Below are 23,269 nucleotides of genomic sequence, written 5' to 3' on the forward strand. Positions count from 1 at the left end.
ATTTGGACCCACTTCCCATCAGATTTTGAAGGTATTGCCATTAATGTTAGCACCTGAATTAAATTTTGCTATGGTAAGCCCACAGCTCTGGTACAGAGTGTGAGGAAGAGAGGAGGGAAGGGATGATGAAGGTTGCAAATGATCAGCTTTTCTCAATGATGAAGACTCTCTGTCTCTGCTGGCTATCAGTCAGGTATCACATCATTTAAATAGGCAGAAATAGATTTTTAAAACCAATTACAAATAAAACTGTCTTGTCCCTCTCTGTCACTTCCAAATTAGGATTTTCACCCACTTTTAAACCATGTTAAACGAGAAAGGGAGAACATAATTTTTCTCTAGAATCAGTATGAAATCCAAGCCTTGTAATGGATGTGCAGTGTGCTGTGTTACTCCTTTTCCTGTTAGCCTTTGCATAGCAGTCCTAACACTGTGATGGCACAGCAATGTGACACTCTGACACCAGTGAAGAAATTCAGCAGGAGATGTTTACTGGGAAAAGATGGTTTCAACTGCAGAGTGTTCTGACAGCAGGCTGGCATTAGAGTTAATCAGAATTTACTTCTGTTGATCTTGATTCTAATCAGAGATAGGCCAGCAGACGTCATGTACATACCTTGAAAAAATCCCCTGCTGCACTGTCAGTGCTCCTGTGTTAAGCTGGTCTTCTAAATACCAAACGAAGCATGTCATGTTTTGTGTATGAGATTAAAACAGAGAGCCTAAATTTATTTTTATATCAGTTCAAAGTTTATATCAGTTTCCTTTATTGAAAATCTCATATCTGAGCTTTTTTAAATAGATCTACAAGGCAACCATCACTATTTATGTGTAAACGCGTTTCTGGGACGCTGAGGTTCAGCTGGATGACTATAAAACAAGTCATCCAAACCCGCAAATTCCATGGGATAAAATGCCCTTGTAGCTGATTAGTAATCACGGCGTTCACCAATGGAATCCACTGAGATGTTCTAGGTATGAACACTGCAGCGTATTTTAACATTGATTTTAACATTCACTCTGAGAAACAGTGTGGCTGCTTCCCTGCACGTCTGAACTCGCAGCAGCAGCATCCTGCCCATTGCTTTCTGCTGTTCATCACAAACTGGAAAGTGCACTCTGCTTGCAGAGTACAGGAATTGCACAGGAAAACCACCAGTGACGCACATTTCTGCAGCAGATTTTACACAGATGCTGGATAAGTCTGTGGCTTCTGCTTTACAAGACATCAACCTTGCTGACTTTGAGTTTTCTCAATAGGAACACCTAGAAGATATAGACACAACTTTGGCTCTTACTCTTCAAGCTAATAAGAAAGGGATTTGTTCAATAGGTGAAAGGCGATCTCCTTGAGAATCCTTATGTCACAGTAGTATAGATTTTTATTAGTGTTAGGGCTAACCTGACATAGTGTAGGTATGACTGATCTGTTCATCTACTGCTAATGCAAGAGAATGTGTTGGGATTAAAGCTTGAGATAAGTTCCTGGTACTTCAATTTCCCTTTAGGCCAGGTGGTGTTGGGAACATGCCAAGGACACAGGGCCTGGCAATGAGACACTTTTTCTTACTCACACAGCATCAACCACTCTTTTGGACCAGACACCTCTTTAAACTCTGGTAGTGGTGTTCTATTGCCTGTCCCTGCCATAATTCTTTATGACTCCATTGACCTTAAAGGCAAAGGGTTAGCATAAAAGAAGGAAGAATCACAGTAACACCTTTTTCAGAAAGAGAAGGAAGCCCAATAGTCTGGGAGGCTGAAATCCCATTTCCTGGGACCTGGCATGATGAGGGTATTCCTGCTGTTCTGCACCCTGGAGGTCGTTCAAACAAGCTTTGACTCCCACTCTTTGTGGTGTCTTATGTCTTTTCATTTTATGTATGTCGTTAAAAATCCACTCAATGTAAATGATTTAACAATAATTTTTTGAAGCAAAAATTAAATTTTTTAATTTAGGTGTTAGTTATTCCCTTGGCTGCATAGCCATGTTTCATAAGTATCATACTTTGTATGGGATAGGAATCTTCTTGATAGGGTCAACACAGCCACAAATCAAAACTGTAAGCTTAAAATATTCTTTAACCATGACCTGTCTCTCTAAGACTCTGAGGTTCTGTTGCTTCTCCATTTTCTATTCCTGATAAGAAAAGCACATGGGAGCCTATGCAATAGGAAATCATGCACCTTGTTGCGTGAAGTCCCTAAATATTTTGGACCAATTTTCAATACTAAGTTCTGGATGAGTTTTCAGAGCATGTGGGAATCTTAAAGATGGGACTTTAAGTATCCAGTTCCATTCCCCAGCAATCCAGTGGAAAATCACAGCCTCAATCTTTGGCATTAAAATTGAAGTGAGTGTGTTGTTTAAAGCGTTACAGCCCAGGCCTCAACCTCTGTCTTCTTTCATGAGTTGCCAGTGGAGAGGGGGCTTGATTTCACTTTTCACACTTTTTCCTTTTAGTTTCTGAGGAGTCTTTGCTGTGGTAGTTTATGGAGAGAGCTCTGCTGAGGATTAGCAGCGACTGTAGTTGTGGATGGCTGAAATCAGACCAGGAGAGGGAAGTATCTAGCTAAATTCTGGCCCATAATTAATACATTTGAGGAAATTGTGTTCTGCTCACGAACATTCCTTGAGGAAATAAAGATTAAATTTGTTGAGTAAATTATTCACTGCAAATTATTCACTCAGCTTCACTTGCTATTCTGAGATTTCTGCAATATCTAAGCAAGCTAGATAGCAGAGGGAGGTGCACGGCCATAAAATCACAGGCTGAAGGCAGGATTCCTTTCTTGTTCAAAGCATATCTTTTAATTAAAATAAACAGACTAAGACACTCTGGGCTTGTTTAGTATTAGGGAAAGCAATGTAGAGCCCCATAGGTATCTTTGAGCCTCCAGTTAAACTTGGACCAGTTTTGTCTGACAGACAATGAAAAACGAGTTGCTAACACAGAGAAAGTCTCATTTCATTTGCATTTTGACAGGTGGCCAGAGTGCTAAACACTTCAACCTACTTCACACCCTACTTTCTGGTTTTATCAGTATAATCAAGTATTGAAAGGATAAGTTTACTCTTGCAGTTTGGTCTGGAAGTGATCTCTCCTGTCAGGGAAGGTAACTGGATGGAGCCCCTGAGGGAATATGATACCATGTGGGAGGGAGGCACATAAAGCACTTGAACATCCAGGATCATTCATCACAGTCCATTCATTAAAAGTGAGTAATGATAATAATAAGCTGTAAGGGATGTTGCCTTTTATAAATATAATGACAGTGAGAATCATTCTCATGGGGTCATCTTAATTATTTTTAAGTGGATAGCCTTTTTGCCTGTAAGACTTTCCAGATAAAAGAGTGACATTGCCTGGTTCAGGATAGAGGAGTCAGTCCAAGCCCCATAAAAATTACCTGAAAAACTTCTATTGATTTCACTGGGATTTGGATCAGATTCAAAGTCCAGCAGTCCTGTCCAACAGAATATTAAGTATAAGAATTTTTCTTTAAATTTTACACAAGTACTCATTCCCCTTTAAAAAATTAGCTTCAAATACAGAGGATATAAGCATTAGGCTTATTATTAATTTTTAATTCAAAAGTGCTCCTTTTGAAACCTAATGGTTAACTAATTTAAATGAACTTAATGTTATATATATTTGATTTTCTTCACTTTGTTACTTTTTAAAACTGGTGGGTCAACCTTCCAAGGGCAAGAACATAATCAGGTCAGCCTTCAAGCTGCTATAATTTTTCTGATATGTGGATGAGGAAAGGAAATAGATATGGGTGGGTACTATATCTCTTGAAATAGCCTCTTTCTTCCTGTTTAACAATAAATATTCTACAGAAAGGAAGCTCATATATTACTCTTCAGCTGAGTTCCCATTTTATTAATCATGAAGATTTTAACAGTGGCCTGAGACAGGAAATCACAGTCTAATGATCAGCAGAGTCTGATTTAATCCTCACATTTGGATCAAATTAAAAAGAAAACCAATATACTGCAATGTAAATCTATGGAGATAATAATCAAGTTTAATTACTATTAAACATACATGCAGCTTTTGTAACAACTTATGGCCCTGCGGAATTACTGAGGCTGATTAAATATCCATGGTAAAACCTCCTTCTGCTTAGAAACTTAAACTGATGTTTCAGGTGGTCTTTTCAAATAAAGGAAAAAAAAATCTCAGAGTTCATAATTATTATAAATTAATTAATAATAATATCAATAATTAGGAACTCTAATGGATATATTATTTTCAATAATAAAACCCTGATATTTAACTTTGGTTTAAATTAGTATTGTTCTGATTAAAATGTGAAGTGAAGCTTTATGGGCTGAGGTTCAAAACTTAGTCCACTGCAGCCCACTAACCAAGAGAGTTTTGGGTCTTTATTTGACAGAATTTTGGTGTCTTAACCCCAGTTCCTCCTCCCCTTCTTACCAACCCAAATTTTAGAAAGCCTGGAAAGGAAAACCTCATAATACTATTAGTGTATAACAATTATTCCTTCATCAGTCAGTCTCAGTCCATCCAGCTGCCTGTCCATTAGAACCCAAAAACCCTCCAAAACTTCTTTTAAACATTTAAAGAGAAGTCCAAATAGCAAGCCAAAATGGGAATTCATCTGATGAGTATGTCTTATCCCTCCTTAGAATATTCATATGGTAGAAGAGAAAGAAGAGTATTTTAAAAAGAGCTTTTATTTATGCCAAAATTATGAGTTAAGGCTTAGAAAATAATAATTTTGAAAAAATAACAAAATTTTGAAAAAAGAAAAAAAAATTGCCAAAAGTTTTTTTTTTTCTTGACAGTTACACCTGAACCCTTTTCTTGCAACTTACTAAGATAATTCTTTTACATATGCAGTAATCTTAAATTAAGATTTAATTGAAGTTCTGTGAGGACCCTGAAAATTTGGGGTTTGAAACTGAGAATTTGCCTCCATTGCTCAGCAAAATGTTGGGAATATTTCACAGTTTCAAGGTTTGTGGCCTATGATTCACAACAAATAAGGATGCTCAAGACTTTTGAGTTTTTCTCTAAGATAAAAAGTTTCAAGAAAAATGAAGCAGGATTTTCAGCTCTTTTAATAGCTTCACTTTCTTTTAGCTTTTGGGGTGCTTTTCAAGAGGTTGTAGAGGACCTCTGCCATTTCCCCCAGCCTCTTTGTTTAAAGTCTTCTGTAAGACTTGCCTTTTCTCCCAGTGACTTTTTCAGCAAATCAAGGAAAATGGAGGACTGAAAAAGGCTGGTTTAGGGAGTCCCAGTTCTGTGATGAATGGCAAAAAAAAAATTATTCCACCATGCAAAAGAAAAAGATGGCTTTACATAATTCCCTTCTCTACCAAACAGCAACCTTCAATCTCATTGCTTTTATTGCACTGCTGGAGAGCCAAGAGAGGAATGGAGGACTTAGGGGCCAATTACACCCACAGTGTAGCTCACATCTGATATCAATAATAGTTCTTGGTCCTCTGAATATCAGCACACCTTCTTCATACACAAGTTCCAGCACTGGTGGAAATAAAGATGCATTTAGTGCCATAAGACTAGGGAGAGAAAAATTGAGAGAGGAAAAGAGAATGATTTTCTTGAGGTTGTCCAAAATCTTACTAAGGGCTGATGGTAACATAGCAGCAGATAAGTTTTAAAGCATTTCTACTTTGACCCCTGCCCTAATTTTCAACTCATCTCCTTGGTGCACCTCTCTCTTTCTTGTCCCTCATCACTTCCTTCCTTCCTTCCTTCTTCACCCCCTCCCCAAAGGAAGAATTCAGTTTGCTCCCCTATGCCACAAAGCAGCCATGTGAAGTCACATCCTGGTAGAAAAAGGAACTGCATAACCAATGCACACGTCCAGAGTGCCTTCCCTTGCACTTAGTTTGGTTACAAATTCATAGCAGTTGCACGTTCAGTGGATTAACTGAGTTAAACATGCTGAAGAGAAAACCATCTAATGCGTCTGATAAGGAGAAAAGCCAAAAGCCAAAGGTAAGAATGTCTCGTTTTTGTTGCCAATTAATAATAATAGCAGGAATTCTTAGCAATTTTTAATATGAGGGTTTCCTCTTAAATCCTAGCTTCAGGATTTTTTAATGTGCTTGGAAGTACTTCGGTTCTATAATCTCAGGAATCTGTTTGCATATACTCACTTTATAATAGTAAAGATCCAGTTCAAGGGATCATCATTGTGAAGCTGGTATAGCTGTGCTAAGAATTCTGGTGCTGGACTTTGTTGTTTTATACTCTGCATCAGTCTTTTAGCAGATGGGCACTTAAAATCCCCTTTCTCTATTTCATCTATGATAAACCAATGATGTCCCAGAAAGGAGTGTGAGAATCAGTGAAAAATTAGAAAAACTATTAAATTTGTTCCTTATTTTAATATATTTGCTTTTGCATCACCAGAATCACAGGAGAAGAGGATACTTTGCAATCAGTGCTTGTCATCTTAATTTCTCCAGGAATCATTAAAATACCAGTCTGAAAGAAATACTCTAAGCAAAATGACTATGTGCTACACTGGACACTTTCCACAATTTGGAATTGTAAGAAAGGAAGTGAGAGTTTTGCAAGATGCATAAGGATATGTCTGATGCTCAAAATTTATTTTCAGTCCCTGCCCTGGATTGAGTGTAAAATGACCTCTGTGCATTGTATTGTACAAGTATTGTAGAATATTGTAAGGCTGCAGTGCAACAGCTACTGCTCAACCTGAGTACTTCAGCCTCCATTTCTGCCTCAGTTTATCAGTGCTGAAAATTTAACAAAGAGATTAGAAAAGCCTTTTATTATTTTTCTGCTCTCAACAACTAGTGTTTCCCAATTTACAGATCCACCTTCTCATTGTTTGGGAATAGATCTCCTTTAGTGACTTCTGTGTCCTAAGAGATTACTGCAGACATTGTTTCAGCAAGAAGGTCTTCTGGTTTCACACAGCATTGGCTTTTGTAGACTGTGCTTGCAATTTTAGACCATGACTCATTAAAAGTTCAAATTAATGGCTTTTTCCATGGATTTGAAGTGATTTTGATACTATTTTCCCCCACATTTTAAATTTTTTTAAGCATTGCACTGGTTGGCTTGGTATGCATTTTTTTTTTTTTTCTGCTCATTCATAAAACTGTGTTTTAATGGCAGGGAAGAATTATAATTAGTACCTAATTATATTACAGATTAAACAAGAAATGACCATGTAAGACTCTGGGAATGGGCTTTATTTCCCTGTCTTTAAAATATTTTCAAAAGCCAGTTTTGGCCGCTCTCATCTTCCAAAATAAGGCATTCTTTAACAATAGTCTGATTTTTATTTTTAAAGGCCCACTTTTGTACAGAACTGTGTAAAATTTCCACAAGGGGAATGCCTTGCTGAATGTGCTGCTCACAATCAGGGCAGAGGAACAGACAGCCCCCACATTGCATAGAACAGGAATCTTGGCTTGTTGTAGCACATTTCAAAACTTGTCCCAGGGAAGCAACGTAAATACTCAAGTTGCTTAATGCTGAGTTGGGTAAGATGGGACACAAGGCCTCACCTCTTGGAGAAGTTACAGGATTTCACAAGTGACCTCTGTAGGTCACGTCCTGGTTGGCCCTGCTCTGTGCCTGCCACATTTGGTATCTCCTCATGCTCGCACGGCATGATACCTTCACCACTGGGCAGGTCTTGGGCTACCTCATTTTGCCTTTAGGCCTCTTAGACATCCCAGTGTCTCCAACACATCCACACAGACCTGTGAGAGAGCCATAAGGCCTGTTTTTAATTTCAAATTAAAATCAAAATCAGTTTTGCAGCCTTAGACCCTCAAAGGGGACACTAGAAAGATCTTTTAGGTAATTGAATCTTAACCATGGTGACTACTTGTCTTTACCACAACAGTATGAATTTCTGTGTGTTAATTAGAGTGTTTAACCAGTATTTTCTTTTTAATCCTTTTGGTTTTATTACTTTCTAATGTGAAGAATACTGGCATGAATTGATGTCTTTTGATAAAGATGAATGAATATTCCAGAAGGCTGGTGTTAAAGCCTTTCTCGAGGCAACTTGCTGTCCCTGTATAAAGCCCCTCATGGATGTGGGTGATTCAATGACCAATGCAAGAGTAATACAAGTTCAGTATCTCACTGTTCACCATGTGCAATGCATTTACCTTATTTATTATTGTGGTGCTTAAGGGACTTCTGCAGATGTGTTAGATGCTGCATAGACAAAAATCTATTTTAACACTCTCAGTGTACACTATGGTAAAGTTAATTTATGCCACAAAATAGTTTTGCAGGGTTTTTTTTTTGTCATTCAGCAAGATTTCAGTGGTGCTGCAGCCATGCTAATAACTTCTTTCAATGTCTGGCAGTTCTTGCGTATTCATGGATATGCATATAACTACTGAATGCATTTATATAAATAAATATTCATTGTTAGGCAAAAAGACATCTAAACCAGGTGTCATTCCAGAGAAAACTGGGAGAGAAATGATACAGAAATGCATTTGAAAGAGATACTGGAAGGATTCTGATCCTTTGCAAATGTTTATCATCGTAGCTGTTCATACTATGGCACATTTACACCTTTTATAACAACTTAGGAAGCTGAATTATAAAGGAAAAGTCTTAAGGGTTAAAAATACCCTGCTTAATGTTGAAGTAATTCAACCAATTGAAGGGTTGAAGCTCTCTATTCCAAGCCTATCTGATTTAACCTATCTGTCTATCCAGGACCTTAAATGACTTTGTACCACAGCAGAACGTGTGCATATCCTGTCCCTCCCTTTAGGGAGTCCTTACCTGCCCTCCTTTCATTTCTGCCAGATGAGACACAGCTTGGTTTACACGGTGCAGCTGCTCAGAGCTGCAGAATTATTTGTGGGCAGGTGAGGTCAGACAAAGTAGGTCTTGCACAAAGCCCTGAGGTCCATGGTCACGCTGATGGCTGGAGTGGCTCACTGCAGGGACAGCACGTGGATCATGGCAGAGTGGGAAAGCAAGTGGGGAAAGGACACATATCCTAGATGTGCTTCAGCTATGGGTCTGTGCAGTCTGTCCCAGCACCCCTCAGGGAGCTGAGGAGGAGGAGAGCAGTGGACATGGAGGATGAAGGAAAGAGTCCTGAAATCACCTGGATTTCAGCCTCTCTGAGCCTCTACGATGTTACAGATGTCAGTGCATCTGGGGAGTGTAATGAAGCAGATTTAGAATGACGGTAAGGAAAAAGCAAACGAATTATACAGGTTCTAGTCTTCTCTTTTGTACACCCTTCAGGCAGCACCATACACATAAAACCCCATTAAAGCACTTCACAGCTATTCTGCATTCCACTTCACACTGTTTTACACATTTATCCAGTTGCAAATAATCTGTAAAGCATCCCTGCATTGTCTTGCCCACTTGCCAGCACATGTAATGTGCTGGGCAGAACCTACTCCTTTCTCTCTCTCTCTCTTCCCTATTCCTCCGGACACAGCAAACTTGAGAACTGCCTGATGATTCTTGGCTTTACTTCAACGTGAAGCAAAGACGACTTTGTGCCATTTTTTCTGGCTTGACTGAAGAAAGTCTTGTGTTATTATTCTACATGACAGTTGATCTGTGTTTATGCTAAAGGTTTGAGACGTTTTTGTCTCCTTATTCTGCTTCTTCCAAATGCACTTGGTGCTTTAAACTCAGCTTACTTCTGGGGTGTAAGACAATTCAGGGTCAGTGCCTCTGCATTTTGTTTAGGCAAAAAGATATCCAAGCCTCTAATTAAATCAATAGTCGCTTACTTAGGTGACTAAACCATTATTTGTTTTCAGGGTTATGAGAAAAGAGTGGCAAATCCAATGGGAGGAAACATTTTAATATGAAAATTTGTTCCCTAGTACAATTTCATACCAGTAATTTTACTTTTTATAAGCTTAAAATGAAACCCTGACATTGCAGAAATCAATGCACATTTTTGCCATAGACTTGAGGCCAGAATTTCACCTTTTTATATTTTCTTCACAAAAGGCCTGATCCTGATTCTGACTTAAATGAATAAATTAGCTGTGATCCCATTGATTTCAGCAGGATTATCTGAGTAAAGTTTATTGCTTGCCTAAGTGTATGGAGCCTCTAATGCAGACAGATGCTATAAGCAAGTTTTTTGGTGCTGCATTTTTCTCGGACCATGGCTTGTGCCTCTCCAGTGGGGAATACTTATTAAAGAAAAGAAAATAGAAAATAGGTACAGCAAACCTAAACACCAAAAATAATTTGAGACATAATTAGAACTTCTGTAGGACAAGATCTGCAGTGAAGAGATTGCTCAGTGTTAATGAATATTAACTAGGATTTATCCTTGAGTGGGGAAAGCTGAAGGTTTTAATTTTATTTCAAAGGTAAAGACTGGTAGAGTTATGAAGTTTTATATTCTTTTCTTTCCCCCTGAAATTTTGAGTGCATAATAAATGAGCCACTGCTAATGTCACAGATGCTAATTTTCACAACCATGACTGAAGTGATGTTCGTTTCCATTTGCATTTCATTCTAACAATGATGAGAGGTGATGAGTTGATGATAAGCTGTTTTCACTGTACTGCCCGCTGTGCAAATTTATGCTTATAGGCAGAGATGACACATAGTTCTGTCATTAAAGGGCTTTACTGCATTGCCTCTTGAGCAAAGACTGTTTGTCAACATCCATTTGAGCTCTGGTAAATAAGCAGGAACAGATGACAACATCTGGGAAGTATTTTCAAGAACCTGGTTTGTGGTGTAAATACCTGTGGGCCTTTAGTGGGGGGTTTCAGAGAAAAATAATGATACTTGTAAAAACCATGTGTGTGTGGATGGGGAAAGGAGGGATTGCAGGTGACACTTCAGAAGGTGTTTTCTGTCTCCCCTAGGCTTCATAAAATAGTGGAACAAGGTTAGAGTGAACCTTGGGTTATTTCCCTTTTGTGAGTGGGTGGTTCTACAACCATATTACTGCTTCTCTTACTTCTGCTATTTTTTCTTTATTTATGTTATCATCATGCTTCTCGGTCATCAGCTAACTATTCTTCATTTTCATGAGCAGCTACAGAAAGTTGTGTCTTAACATATATGTTAACATATCTCTTCTAGAAAGCTATTGAAATTTGAGGAATTTTGTTTGCTCAGCAGGAAGTAAAGGTCCAGAGTGTTTGTGGGGAAAGAACAGCCCCCTGTCGCCTGGCCCTTGGCAGGAGGCTGATTAGGATGACCAGACTCCCCATTTTGATGCTCACATCAAGACATAGTCTCATTAAGGTCTCATCTTGGCTAGCATTTGCTACAAAGGAAAAATTATACCTGTGACCTGTTCCAGTACCGATGTATTTTGTGTTTTCCGTTGATTAAAGCATCTTTTGGCATTTTTGTCAACTTTGCACAATACTCATTTAGTTTCTTGCTTCTTCCCTGTCTTGGTTTCCTTCACTAGCCAGGCTTAAGTCCTTAAGAGCAAAATATTTTAAAACAAGTGAGTGCAACCTTCTGAAGGGAATATTTACACATTAATATTCATTTTGCTTACAGTAACAAATCCAGGGTTTTGTTTGTTTTCTTAAGCAAGTAGGAATATTTCAAAAAGTCTGCCTGAACCACCTTATCCAGGCATTTTTAGAAACCAGACTATCAGCCACAGCATTTATAATTCTGCTCTCTGATACATAACACAGCACAACTACCAAGGTGACATAAATCAGCATTAGCTGACTCCTTATTCTTTAAGAGTGGCTTAAGAGCAGTTGACTTACTTGCTGTGTTTCTACGAAAACCAAAGTACCCCAAAGTAAACATTGGTCAGGATACCTGTCATTGCTGGTAAAAAAGCAGTGACAATATATGGGCAGGACTGGCAGAGGATGTGGCCTACAGTTTCCTGTACTTCCATATTTGTCTAGTAATCTATGTCACAGCGTAAATTCAGGCAAAAGCTGTCATAAAGCCATCACTTGGCAGCTGTAAAGGCATTTTCTGGGTGGCCACAAACACTTCAGCCAGAAGAATCAATCCCTTGCTATGTGGGTAGAACCTGCTGGGAATACCCACTCCTGAGAAGGGGGAAAAAAGTCTTCTGGGTCTCTGTAATCACAATATGCCTTAAGCTTTCTCTTCTGAAAGGCTGCAACAAAGAGAGCAGAGTTACTCCAGTTGCTAGAAACAATTATATTCTGTTCCACAAATTGTCAGTGTCAGTGGTTTTGCTCAACATTTGCTGCTTGGCACCAGGCTACAGATTATATATGTTCTGAATATTTAGCATAACATATATCCTTGAAACCATCCTAATGGAAAACTTTGTTTCATGAATCAGAGGTGTGTTGTATCCGTATTGTTATTCCACAGGAAGATGAATGACCACTTATCTTTTTTTTTTTTGTAAGTGAAATCTCTTCTGTAGTATGCTTAGTCTAACCCCTGTAGCTTTTTTAAAATTTTATTCCAGTTACAGTGCACCCAAGAGCATGTTCTTACTATTTTTCTTCTTCTTAAACCTGAGAGTGAAATTCCAGCCTGTGGAAAAGTTTGGAGACTTCTTCAGGGAAGCTGCTTCTTTGACTATGCACAATATAAACCTTTCTGCCACTTTTCCTCTCCATACTTTCTTTAGTTTATTTCATGGATATACAGAAATTTGGATAAAGACTTCACCTGTACAGAGTCTTCAGGCTGCTTAATTGCCAGTCATAACATGCTCTGGAAAGCTGAAATTCAAGAGCAAAAGGTCTTCTATCTCATCACCCAGCACTGCAGCTGGCAAGTGTTCTCTGGTAAGAAGCTCTAGTGACCTGATGGTTTGCACCATTATGTTTTCTGGGAGGAGTTTTAGTCCTTTTCCTACCCTTCTTTGTTTTAATCTCTTTTATCATCTTCACAAGAACAGCCATGTAACCTAACACTGCTGAACTTGATTTCCTTGAGGTGCTGAATGGTCACTTCCTTGAGAACTCTAATAAGTGAGAGTTCCTTTACTTGTCCATGCTGGCCTCATCAGAAGTTGTGGTAGGTTTGCTGTTCTTCCAGGTATGTTGAAGGACAAGTGGGACATGAGTCTCTGAATAATTGCGTACTTGACTTTAGTTTTTTCTGCAGTGTTCCTCCTGTATTCTTCAGGGAGAGGATAAACACCAGAGGAGTTCTGCTCAACCAGAAAACACGCTGCAGTTTCATGTCTTCCCTCTACCATTATGTTTGAGACAGAGATGGAGATGTGTCACTGACAGGCTGCAGCCATGAAACAAAGAAATCAGCTTCATTTAGCAACAAAGCAGATGTGTGAGGAGGGGACAACAGTGGCCGAGCCAGCTGAGGGAGCTCATGTGGCTTTCTCTGCTGCCTGCACCTGTGCAAAGGGGATGCTGGGCTACTGCTCCTGAAGGGTTTCACTAGCCACAGCTGTGCTGTTTTGCTCTTACACTTCTGTCTCTCTGCCTCCTTCTTTAAGATCAGATGTAATGTTCAAAAACCACTTCAAAAAGCTGGAAAGGGGACGTGGTTCACTGTTGGTTAAGCAGCTCAGAACCTGTGGAGAGGTTGCATGAAATGACTGATGGTGGTAGAGCAGGCATTCAGCTCTAGCACAAGCATGTGGCAGAGCTCTTCTGATGTTGATTACTGGCATGTTTACATTATTTTCTTCTTGCTTCTGTAATGGAATTTGCATTTGCTTGACTAATATATCTTGCTAATTGTGGTAAAATGTTTGAAAATGTCTTTGTGTTTGCAATTTTAGCCAGTATCTGAAGGAACGGGAAGAGGCAACATCTTCCTACCCCTTGAAGACAGCTTAAAATAATGTAGTTGGTAGAGTTCCCTTTGCAGTGATAGGGCTGATTTCAGTAGGATTTGGAGTCTGTCCTTAAATCTGGAGTTCAAAGAATAGCGCAAAGCCCTCACTGGTGTCACTGCCTCAGGAGCAGCACCTCACTGGTGAGCATCTCTCCACCACGTGTTGTTCTTGTGGAGGCTGCTGGAGCAGGGGAGGGGGAAAATGTTCAGTCTCATTCTTCTCATGTGTCAGAATGAAAACACACTTCAGGCACCTGGTACACTTGTTTTTCATGAAATGAAGTTGTAGTTTTCCACCGAGCTGTGATCACAACAACTCATGCCACAGAGATAATCAAATGGAGAGAGGGGAATTGATGTGCCCTTACTGGTACCCTGGTTAGCTGTTGATTGTATTAATTCCTTTTCTGGAGTGACCTGAACAGGATCAGAATGATATCTTCAGATTCCTAGATTTTTTTTTTCCTAGGATTGCAATTACAGAGATTGCACTACAAAGCAAACATGGAATTTAATACATTATAACTTGTGCACTAAGAAGGATTCTTACAGACTCCCAAATCATATGGAAACCCTGAGCTGGCAACCTTCTTTCAGCTTCTATACAAAACCAAAAATTTGCTGAACTTATGAGTTCAAAATTCCCAGGAGCATATTTAGGATTCCCAATTGTGTGAGTGTGTCCAGTTTTTGAAGCCTGAGAAGCTGCAATTAAGTGCCACGTGTGCTTTCTTCAACTGGACAATAAGGACAACTTTGGCCTGTGGATGACAACAAGCCAACATTGGAACATAGCCATTTGACAAGGGAGGACACATGAAAGAGCAAAAATGGTGACCCTCATCTACATTTCACAGGAGTCAAAAGTTAACCCACTCTAATGAACCTAGTATTTTATTTCTTTGTTGGTTTTTTTGCTTTGTTTTCCAATATAAAAATTATTTAAATAAATGGACAGATAGATCTGATGAAGCACTCAAATTCACAGTGACTGATGATAGATACTGCACTGAATTTTGCTTCTCTACTGTAGTGCATCTCCATTAAGGCAATTTCAGCTAATCTCACTATGGATTCATTAATCAAGTGTAGTCAGGATGTCTGAAGGGAGATAATGAGGGGGGAAAATGGCCTATTGTTTGGATCTTATTCTTCAGCTAGTTATTTTGTTTATCATGTTCCATAATATTTGTACCCCGATAAATAAGTTCGAGTTGCAATTAGTTATCACAGCAGATGACTAGGACATCTTACAAATTCAAAATCACTCCATAATAGATCAATTAAATTTGGACTCTCTTTACATCACATGCCTATACAGTATCAGTTAGCAGTGACATGGAAACAAGGTGGACTGATGCATTTTAAAATTTCCTCCCTTTATCCAAAGATGCAAGCATCCACAGAGATAAAGTCCCTAATCCCACATCTTTTTCTCTAAGCACTAACATTCTGCAGTATCAGCAGTCCTTAGTGTCTTCCAAAATTTCTCCTCTAAAATGCCCAAGAAAAGATTTGTTCATTTTTTACTTACTTTTTACTCATTTAGGATTACATACTGTATATCTGCCCTGCATAAAGCTGTCACTATGTTACTTAAAAAAAAAAAAAAAAAAAAAAAAAAAAAAAAAGTGAGGTTCTAAGAGCCCGGTGGGTTTGGAGACTGCTGAAGATGGGAATGTTTATAAGCTCTGTGATATTAACTGCAGCACTCAACCTCAGGTGACATAAAGCATGCAAAAAAGAACTTTCTGTCAGTTTTATTATTTCTAAAAAGGTTCCCCTTGAAAGAGAAGAGTGACCTTGCTCTGCTGAGCTGACATATGCCACTGAATTAATGGCTGGGCTTTGCTGTAGGGAAGCTTGCAGAAACATTACCACTCCAATGGCTGAGTTTGCTGCGAACATTAATCAGAGGAACCAAGATGATGTATCAAACACTCATTTAAAAGTAATAAAAACTAACTCTCTTTCTGGCCCCCTCCCCCAAGTTTCTTAGAATTAGCTTATTGTTGGTCATTACCTGTTGTCAAGAGTAAGATTGCAGTAGGGCAGTGAGACTCGTGTAAGGGCTTTCTGAAGTTTGCTTACTCTTCAGAAAAAGAACAAATGAGCTTTTGGGACGGTCAGGCTTGACCATGGCTTAAAGGTTATTTTTTAATCTTGTTTTCATCTGGAAGGTCATTTGAAGGAACGCCTTCCACTAAACAGCCACATTCCCACCTCCTCTGCCAGCGCATGCTGGTTGCCCCACTTGTGGGAATGCTGGCCAGTCCTGAGGGTCCCTGTAAAACTGAATTTTTGGGGCTGAATTCTTCTCAGTTCCTCTTCAGGCATATGTATTTTTGTCTTCACTTGAGGCAAACATGCTTGTGAGTAATTTCTCTCACACAGGAAATCCAGCAAAACCCTGCAAGGTCAGGACCTAGAGAACACACAGCATTATTAAAATCATGCTGTTTAAGTAAGCAGGGAAAGGACTTTAATTGAAGCTGCTAGGTGATTTGGTTTTAAAATGTGAGAATTCATCTGTGAATTCTGCGGGTTTGAAGAGGAGGAAGTTTCAGGAGAGGAAAGATGTTGGTATTTAAGGGATTAAAGATCAAAGCCTGCAATGCTTATGTGGTGTTTTACCAGCCTTTACTCAGACAGCACTCCCCTCTACTGCAGTGATGGTTTTGTGGAGGGTGGATTTCAAGGCTCATCCCTCGGTGTTTCTGCCCATGTGTAAATGAAGGGTAGAAAAAGGATAGCAGGGAGGTGGAAGTGCACATCATGCCAAATCCTTAACTGTCATTTTCATAGCTCCTCTGAGTTTGTCACACATCCTTAACCTTCTTTTAAAGTAATTTTCTTTTCATGGTTTTGTGTGCCACTGAAAGTCACTTTTAATTAAATGTCATATAAATAATAAAGTCTTAATTACATAATTATTGCAAATACCTGTGTGCGCACTCCCAGAATTGGACAGACTGCAGAAGAGCACTTGGAGTGACTTTTCTCACTGGGAACTGAGAGTGCTCTGCAGAAACTGGGCAGGAATGATGCTGCTCAAAACTCAGGGTCAATGTGCATTTAAAGAAAGTGGAGTCAGGTCCCTTCCCCCCCTTGCACATTTTGCAATACTCCCTTGCACAAAACTTTCTGAGTGTTAAGACTGGCATTTCCTAAATTGCTTCCTTATTTAGTCCCTCACAAAGTTGTTTAATCAACACAGCACATTTTTTTTTGCCAGACCAGACTGCCTCTTTGCTCAGATGTCCTACATGGCTGCCCCTTCCAGAAGAAGACTTACAGACCTTGCAAAAAAGCCCCGCCCTCGTTTAACTTCAGGAACAGCAGCTCTGCCCTTCTCTCAGCCGCCCTAGTGCCTGCCCAGGGCAAGGTGCCCCTGGAAAGCACTGGAGACTGGGTATCTAGTGCTGACCCTAAGTGGGTTATTGGGAACTACGTGCCCCGTGTCAGCAGGGATTTAGGGCTGAGACACCGAGGCTGGTACCACTTAGAGGCACTGATAAAACAGCTGCTCAGTGTTTACTTTGGAGAGTGCAGTTTGTTCACCTGGCGGAGTGTTAGTTATGATTAACTCATTTTTTAAATTCAGCTTTGCTTTTCCAGTCCTTTTCCACTGTTAAAATTAGGGTGTTTGACCTGAGGCTTCGTGGTGGCAATTCTGTTCGAAGTCCACTTTGCTCCCCTCTTCCCCCACCTCCATGCAGCTACTGAACACCAGGCCATGATAACAACCAGTCTTTTACAGAGTCATTTTTAAGCCAGTTAAAAATGCCATTTCAGTAGATTGCTCTATTTGAGTTAGCAGGAACAAGCTGTATCTTTTTTATTGCTTTTGACTGGTGAAGTGCAAGGTTTAGGCTGCGTTTGATGTGGGCTATAAAGTTATATTAATGTGTCGGTTAGTGGTCAGAAGTTCTGTATGTGTAACTAATGTGTAAATAGGAAAAATTCCCTGTGGTACAGAGGTCATGATGTTTTCTCTTTTGTTGCTTCCCTTACCCTTTGGAGAGTTGCTTAATCTTTTATGCAAATTCTCATTCTTTATGCAGAAGTGAGGATTTTTTTTGGTGGTGTTTGGTTTGTGGGTTTTTTTTCCACAGAACATCCAAAAAAGCTATAAATTGCTATCTTGCCATCTGGGAAAGTAGGAGACAATTCTTTTGATTATCTATGCAAGAAGATAAGCTAGCAGAGTGGAAATATTCTTCCCTACTTGGTAACTCTTTCATTCTCAGAGTGGTCTCCTCCTTCTGAAGGGACTAGAACCATCAGGGAATGAAATGAATGAATCAAATCCTGATCTCCACTTATCTCCATCAATCAGAGCAGCAAGAACAGGCTGTTCTCTTGAGGGCTGCTGTGTCTGCACTCAAAAAAGAGGGAAGAAGACAAGTGTCTGTGGCAGGCAAGGAAATTGAGCAACATGCTGAGCTCCCTTTTTATTACTTCCAGTGTCCACATTTGCCCCTATACAGCTTACATGGTTTGGGTAGTCTAAGGTTGAATGGAAGCTAAAAATTAAAATGCATGGAGGAAATTGAAGAGATTTACTTGTGTGAGAGGGTCAGTAGAAAGCCTTTGACACAGGATTTAAAAGATATTTTGAATAGGACTTGAAGCAAAATATAATGGGCCAGAATTTATGACAGCAGGCAACCACATTGCTGAGCAGTGTGAATTGTCTAAAGAAAAATATAGGATGGATATCTCCCATATTGATTATTTATTGGGATAACTGCAGTCAGTTTTGGCTCAAAGGTTGTTTTTAGACTCAGGGAAGCTCTGACTAGTTTGTCACAGACAAGAACTTACTTATCCTATGATATGTCCTACAAGGGAAGGATGTTTCATAACAGAAAGACATGGATTGCAGAACCTGTTGTTGTCCTACTATTTGCATACCATACCATATTATTTTCTAGAGAAAATGATAGGCTATTTACAGTCAAACCAGACAATCAACTGCAGACTGTCCATATTAAAATAAACAACAATTGCATAGCACTTATCCCTTTAAAGGGATTATTTAAAATTCCTGGATTTCAGGGAATAAATGATATAGGAGAAGGAAGAAGGTTTTCAAATACTAAAAAATATCTTTAATATTTTCTATTATGCTAGTTTGGAATACTGAATGGGAAGAGATGAAAGTTAATGCGTTGATTTATAGAAATTATTTGATCAGTCCTTGTGCGGGAAAACACAGTTGTTTCTCCCTTTGCCCATGCCTCCATTAGATTTTACTGAGCAAATTTGTATTTGCTTAACATATCCCTTGGTAGCTCTTGCATAAATTGAGCCAGAAAAACCACTTAACTTTATAGGATGCTGAATCCTGGTATCAAAAGTCAATAGCATATTTTCTCTTAGTAGCTTTGCATTTACTTTAAAAGCTTCCCTTCACCTGGAAATAAGGCCTGTCCATATCTTCACAAAGTAGGTGTTCCCTGACACTAATGCAGTGACTGACACTACTGAAAGTAATAGTCCCATTCCCTTTGCAGCCAGGAGCTCCTAAATCTGCTTTTCGTTATCAGTATAATGGGGTTGGATACGTTTTTAAAAGGTGGTGCCTATTGATTACTTAATGGAAAAAGTTAGTATAGAGAACTGCTGAAGCAGCCCTATTCAGTGCTCTCCAGTGCAGCAACACCATTATCTAGAACAGTGGAAATCATCCTGTAACCCTTATTAATATTTAATAAGGATGAAGCAGCATTGAAGCATACTACCAAATAGCCCCAGGGTCCTGCACGTGTAGGATATAAGGTTGTTTCCAGGGTCAAAAAAGAATAACTGTGCCCAAGCTGTTTATAGGTAAGACCAACACTAAACAATGTTTTCCCTCTTGTTCCTTTTAAACTATTTCCAGCACATCTGCACTTTAATATACACTTATTCCTACTAGACATATTGAAGTGTTGGAATGCAACAGAAAGGTCAGTGTATGTTTAGAGATTGCTGAGACAATTTTATACTTTCCCTTCCCAGTATTGCTGTGAATCCCAGGCTCCCTTCTCCCTCCTGCTCTGTGCTGCAGGGCACATTTGGCTGGACTGACAAGCTAGTCAAAGGTGTTAATCCTGTCTAATAGGACCATAATCCTCAGGGCTGTGTTTTTATATCATACTGTTGAGCTAACCCCTTGTCGCAGGATGTTCTTCATCTACTTAATAGCAGAGCTCTTTATGGGAATTTTAGATAAAATTAAATGTACAATTCAAATTGTAATTTTCATTTCCACAATGTAAAAACAAACAAATAAACCACAGTGTTTAGACAACAGAGATTCTACAATCAATTAAGAGGAGAGCTGTGTGATTTTTGTATTTTTTTTTTCCCTCAGTGAATAGTAAATGTCATTATATCTGTCCAAAAATATTCACAGATCTGGGTCAGTTTCTTCAAATAACCTTTGCCTGGAAATATTTTTCAGGTTAGATGTGTCCAGAAATAGAGGGCTGGGGGGAAAGAGGATGTTATTATTCTTTTAACCTGCACTGCTTAGAATATGGAGCTAAATTATGAGTAGACTTTTCCATCTGACTCTGCTCAGGCTCCCACTGCTATGTCTACATTCATTTTTTTTGGGGGTAGGTGGCAGAACTGGTTAATAAATAAGTTTGGGAAAATGGAGAAACACATCCAGGAGGGATTCCTCCTTAACTTCTCTGGAAGCAGCTCCATGCCAGCACTAAGCATGCCTGCAGTGTGAAGGCAGGCAAAGGCACTGGCTCCCAAACCAGTCCTTTGTTCCTCCTCTCCTGTTGGCCAAAGGATGTTCTACCTCTGCTGCCTCTGAGGCTGCCTCATGACAATTCTTGCCTGATGGAGAAGATTGGAACTCTGTAACAGGAAAGCTGGGAGCTCACAAGTCTTTTGTGAAGCTCCTGGATTGACAGCAAAAGGAGGGAGCTGGAGATGCCAGGTGAAGAGTGCACAGTGGGTGCTTTAGAAATCTGGGGGAGATTCAAATATGACTCTTGTGGCTGGGGGTGGGGGAAGAAAGCAATGGAACAAGGAACTAGTTTGGCTGAAATCACATGGGCAAGGCAAAAGGATGAATAAGTACAGGAAAAGCTGTAGCCCAGATACTCTGAAATCACTTATTAAATCAGACAGAATGTATTTACTTTGTGGTTTACTATTTTGTTCAGTGTTTTTTTCCTCCAGTATTCAAAATCCAGAGGGGATTTTGAATACTCTAAAATAGACTGAGTTTATATTGCCTCATGTATAATAGTGAACCCTGCTCAAGAGCTCTCATACTGCATTAAAGATTTTCATTTAGTATGGAAGAGGGAAGTACTTAAAAAACCCCAAGCCATTCTAGATGTAGCTGTGAGTATTGGTGAAGACATAAAACAAGCTCTTAAAGACACTGTAGAGTGGATAGATGTCCAAATTCTGCTGTTTCTAGGGCCACACTTAAAGGGACAACCAGCTTGGCATCAATGCTGATTTTATGCATCTTGCCCCCATAGGCAGTGCAGTGTGAGGCAGCTCTGCCTGAGCATGTCTGATAGGTATTTCTGTATGACCCCACTCCTCAAAATCTGTTGTGCCACCTCCCTCCTTTCCATGCCACTTATCCACATGCAGAAAGAGTGAAAACTAGGAGAAGTCAGAGCAATCCATTCACTGTCTCGTAATGCACAGCTCAGGTGATGCAGCTTTGTTAAGCCAAGTAAAGCTGTGGCCTGGCAGAAAATTGTACCCACCTATGTTTAAAAATCAGAACTTCTCATTGGAAAATTGGGAAGAAAAGTACAAGGCCTGTCTGAATATTGTGTTACATACTCCCTTTGCAATATGTGCATTTTGGACAAGATGTATTCATAATCCTCAACAGTCCTTGCTCATTCCTGATGGTAAAGAACCATAAATTTTCTTCTCAGCCACAAAAATACATTGTATAAATTGCCACAATTTACACCACCACAACCAAGTCTATTGCTTGTATCATATTTATGATGACACCTTTTTTTTTAAACTCATAAACAAGTCTTTCTTACCTGCAAATAATGCATGGTTATTTACATATATGAGTAATGTGAAACAGATGTAGAAGAACTCATAATCATATCCATTACCTAATTAGTATTTGAAGCAGTATTGTTTCTCTTACTTATTTTTCTACTTCTGCCTGTACAGTCATAATTTTTTTTCCCCGACAGTCACCTCATATTTTGTTTCTAGCTGGATGCAGCAGTTCATGGTCCACTGATATGGGAGGGATTTTCAACACCAACAGGTGGCTTGACAGTTTTATTTAAATCTTAATAAGAGAACAAAGCAAAACAGCACCAGTGAGTCAAGGTTTGTCTTCTTTTGCAGCGCACGAGCAGCTTTGGGAGCTTTGACCGTTTCAGGCATCACTCGATATCAAAGGCAGATGATTCAGCTGAGGTCTGTACAACACAAAGTTTAAATTTCTGCAGTTCACTTTCCTGTGACAGTTATGCAAAAACATTGGGAAGCAGTTGTGTAAATATTGCAGTGCTGAGAACTTTACTTGTATACCTGTGTCTGTTCAGTGATTGAGGCCTTGACAAAAAAACCAAGAGAATCCCAGCTAAACTTTGGCACTTTGATGTAAAAATAGAAACAATTAAAAAAAAAAGTGCACTTCACATTGATGCATACCCAAAGTAACCAGCACTTTACAAGTAACCCACAGATGTCTCACTTTTGTTTTCAAGACCTCTGCAAAAATTCCCTCAATTCTTATTGATATTAGGGACAATAAATAATGGGAAACAACATTACCTACCATAAAATATATTTTCTTTCTGTCATTTATACATATTGTGCTGAAAAGATGTTTAGGTACACAGCTTCCAAGGAAAATGGCCATGGCTGAATATTGTCATGCTAACTGTGTTAGTGTCCTTAATATTTCCCCGTAATTTTTGCTTCAGCTTGCTGCATTTTATTTTCATGGTGAGTTATTGCTTACTTTCTGATTTCAAAACAGATATCTGAGCTGGAGACTATAAGTGACATTGGGGAAGCAGTACAAATCAGAGCAGCAAACAATGGAGGAAGTCTGAGTAAGAAGATGAGAGCCATTTCACTTACCATGAAGAAAAAGATGGGTAAAAAATACATCAAGGCACTCTCTGAAGAGATGGTAAATACAGCCCAAGAGCCTTGGGTTTGTTGGAAATACATGTGAAGTAGTAAAAATATTATGTGCACTTTTTCTGTTCATGCTTCAACTCTCCTCAGTTGTGACAAACCATAAAACCAGGGTAACAGCACATACTGAATTAAGACAGCTTTTGGTATGTACCTGCTCTTTCATGTGCATTTTAGTGTACACACAAATCACACAGTAAGGCCCAAGAGAGTCATAAGAATTTTACTTCATTTAATTTTGCTTTTACATCAAGGAGCACTTGTATGAGCATGTGTGTATGAGCACAAAAAAACCCTCATCATGTGGACACAAGGGAGTTTTGGTTGAACCC

The 23,269-nt window shown here is 39.2% G+C and overlaps 1 protein-coding gene across 1 annotated transcript in view; it reads left to right on the forward strand.

Annotated features, from left to right (window-relative positions):
* Positions 1-5,825: 5,825 nt before the first annotated feature.
* The window catches only part of SAMSN1 (SAM domain, SH3 domain and nuclear localization signals 1), a 34,387-nt gene continuing 16,943 nt past the window's right edge, over positions 5,826-23,269 (forward strand). The window contains exons 1-3 of the mRNA XM_041480238.1: positions 5,826-5,999; positions 22,134-22,205; positions 22,774-22,929. Coding sequence (XP_041336172.1) covers positions 5,943-5,999; positions 22,134-22,205; positions 22,774-22,929 — 285 coding nt within the window. The 5' untranslated portion in view covers positions 5,826-5,942. The remainder of the gene's footprint in view (positions 6,000-22,133; positions 22,206-22,773; positions 22,930-23,269) is intronic.

Source organism: Pyrgilauda ruficollis, unplaced genomic scaffold, assembly GCF_017590135.1.
Source record: "Pyrgilauda ruficollis isolate IOZ18807 unplaced genomic scaffold, ASM1759013v1 scaffold50, whole genome shotgun sequence".
Classification (NCBI taxonomy): domain Eukaryota; kingdom Metazoa; phylum Chordata; class Aves; order Passeriformes; family Passeridae; genus Pyrgilauda; species Pyrgilauda ruficollis.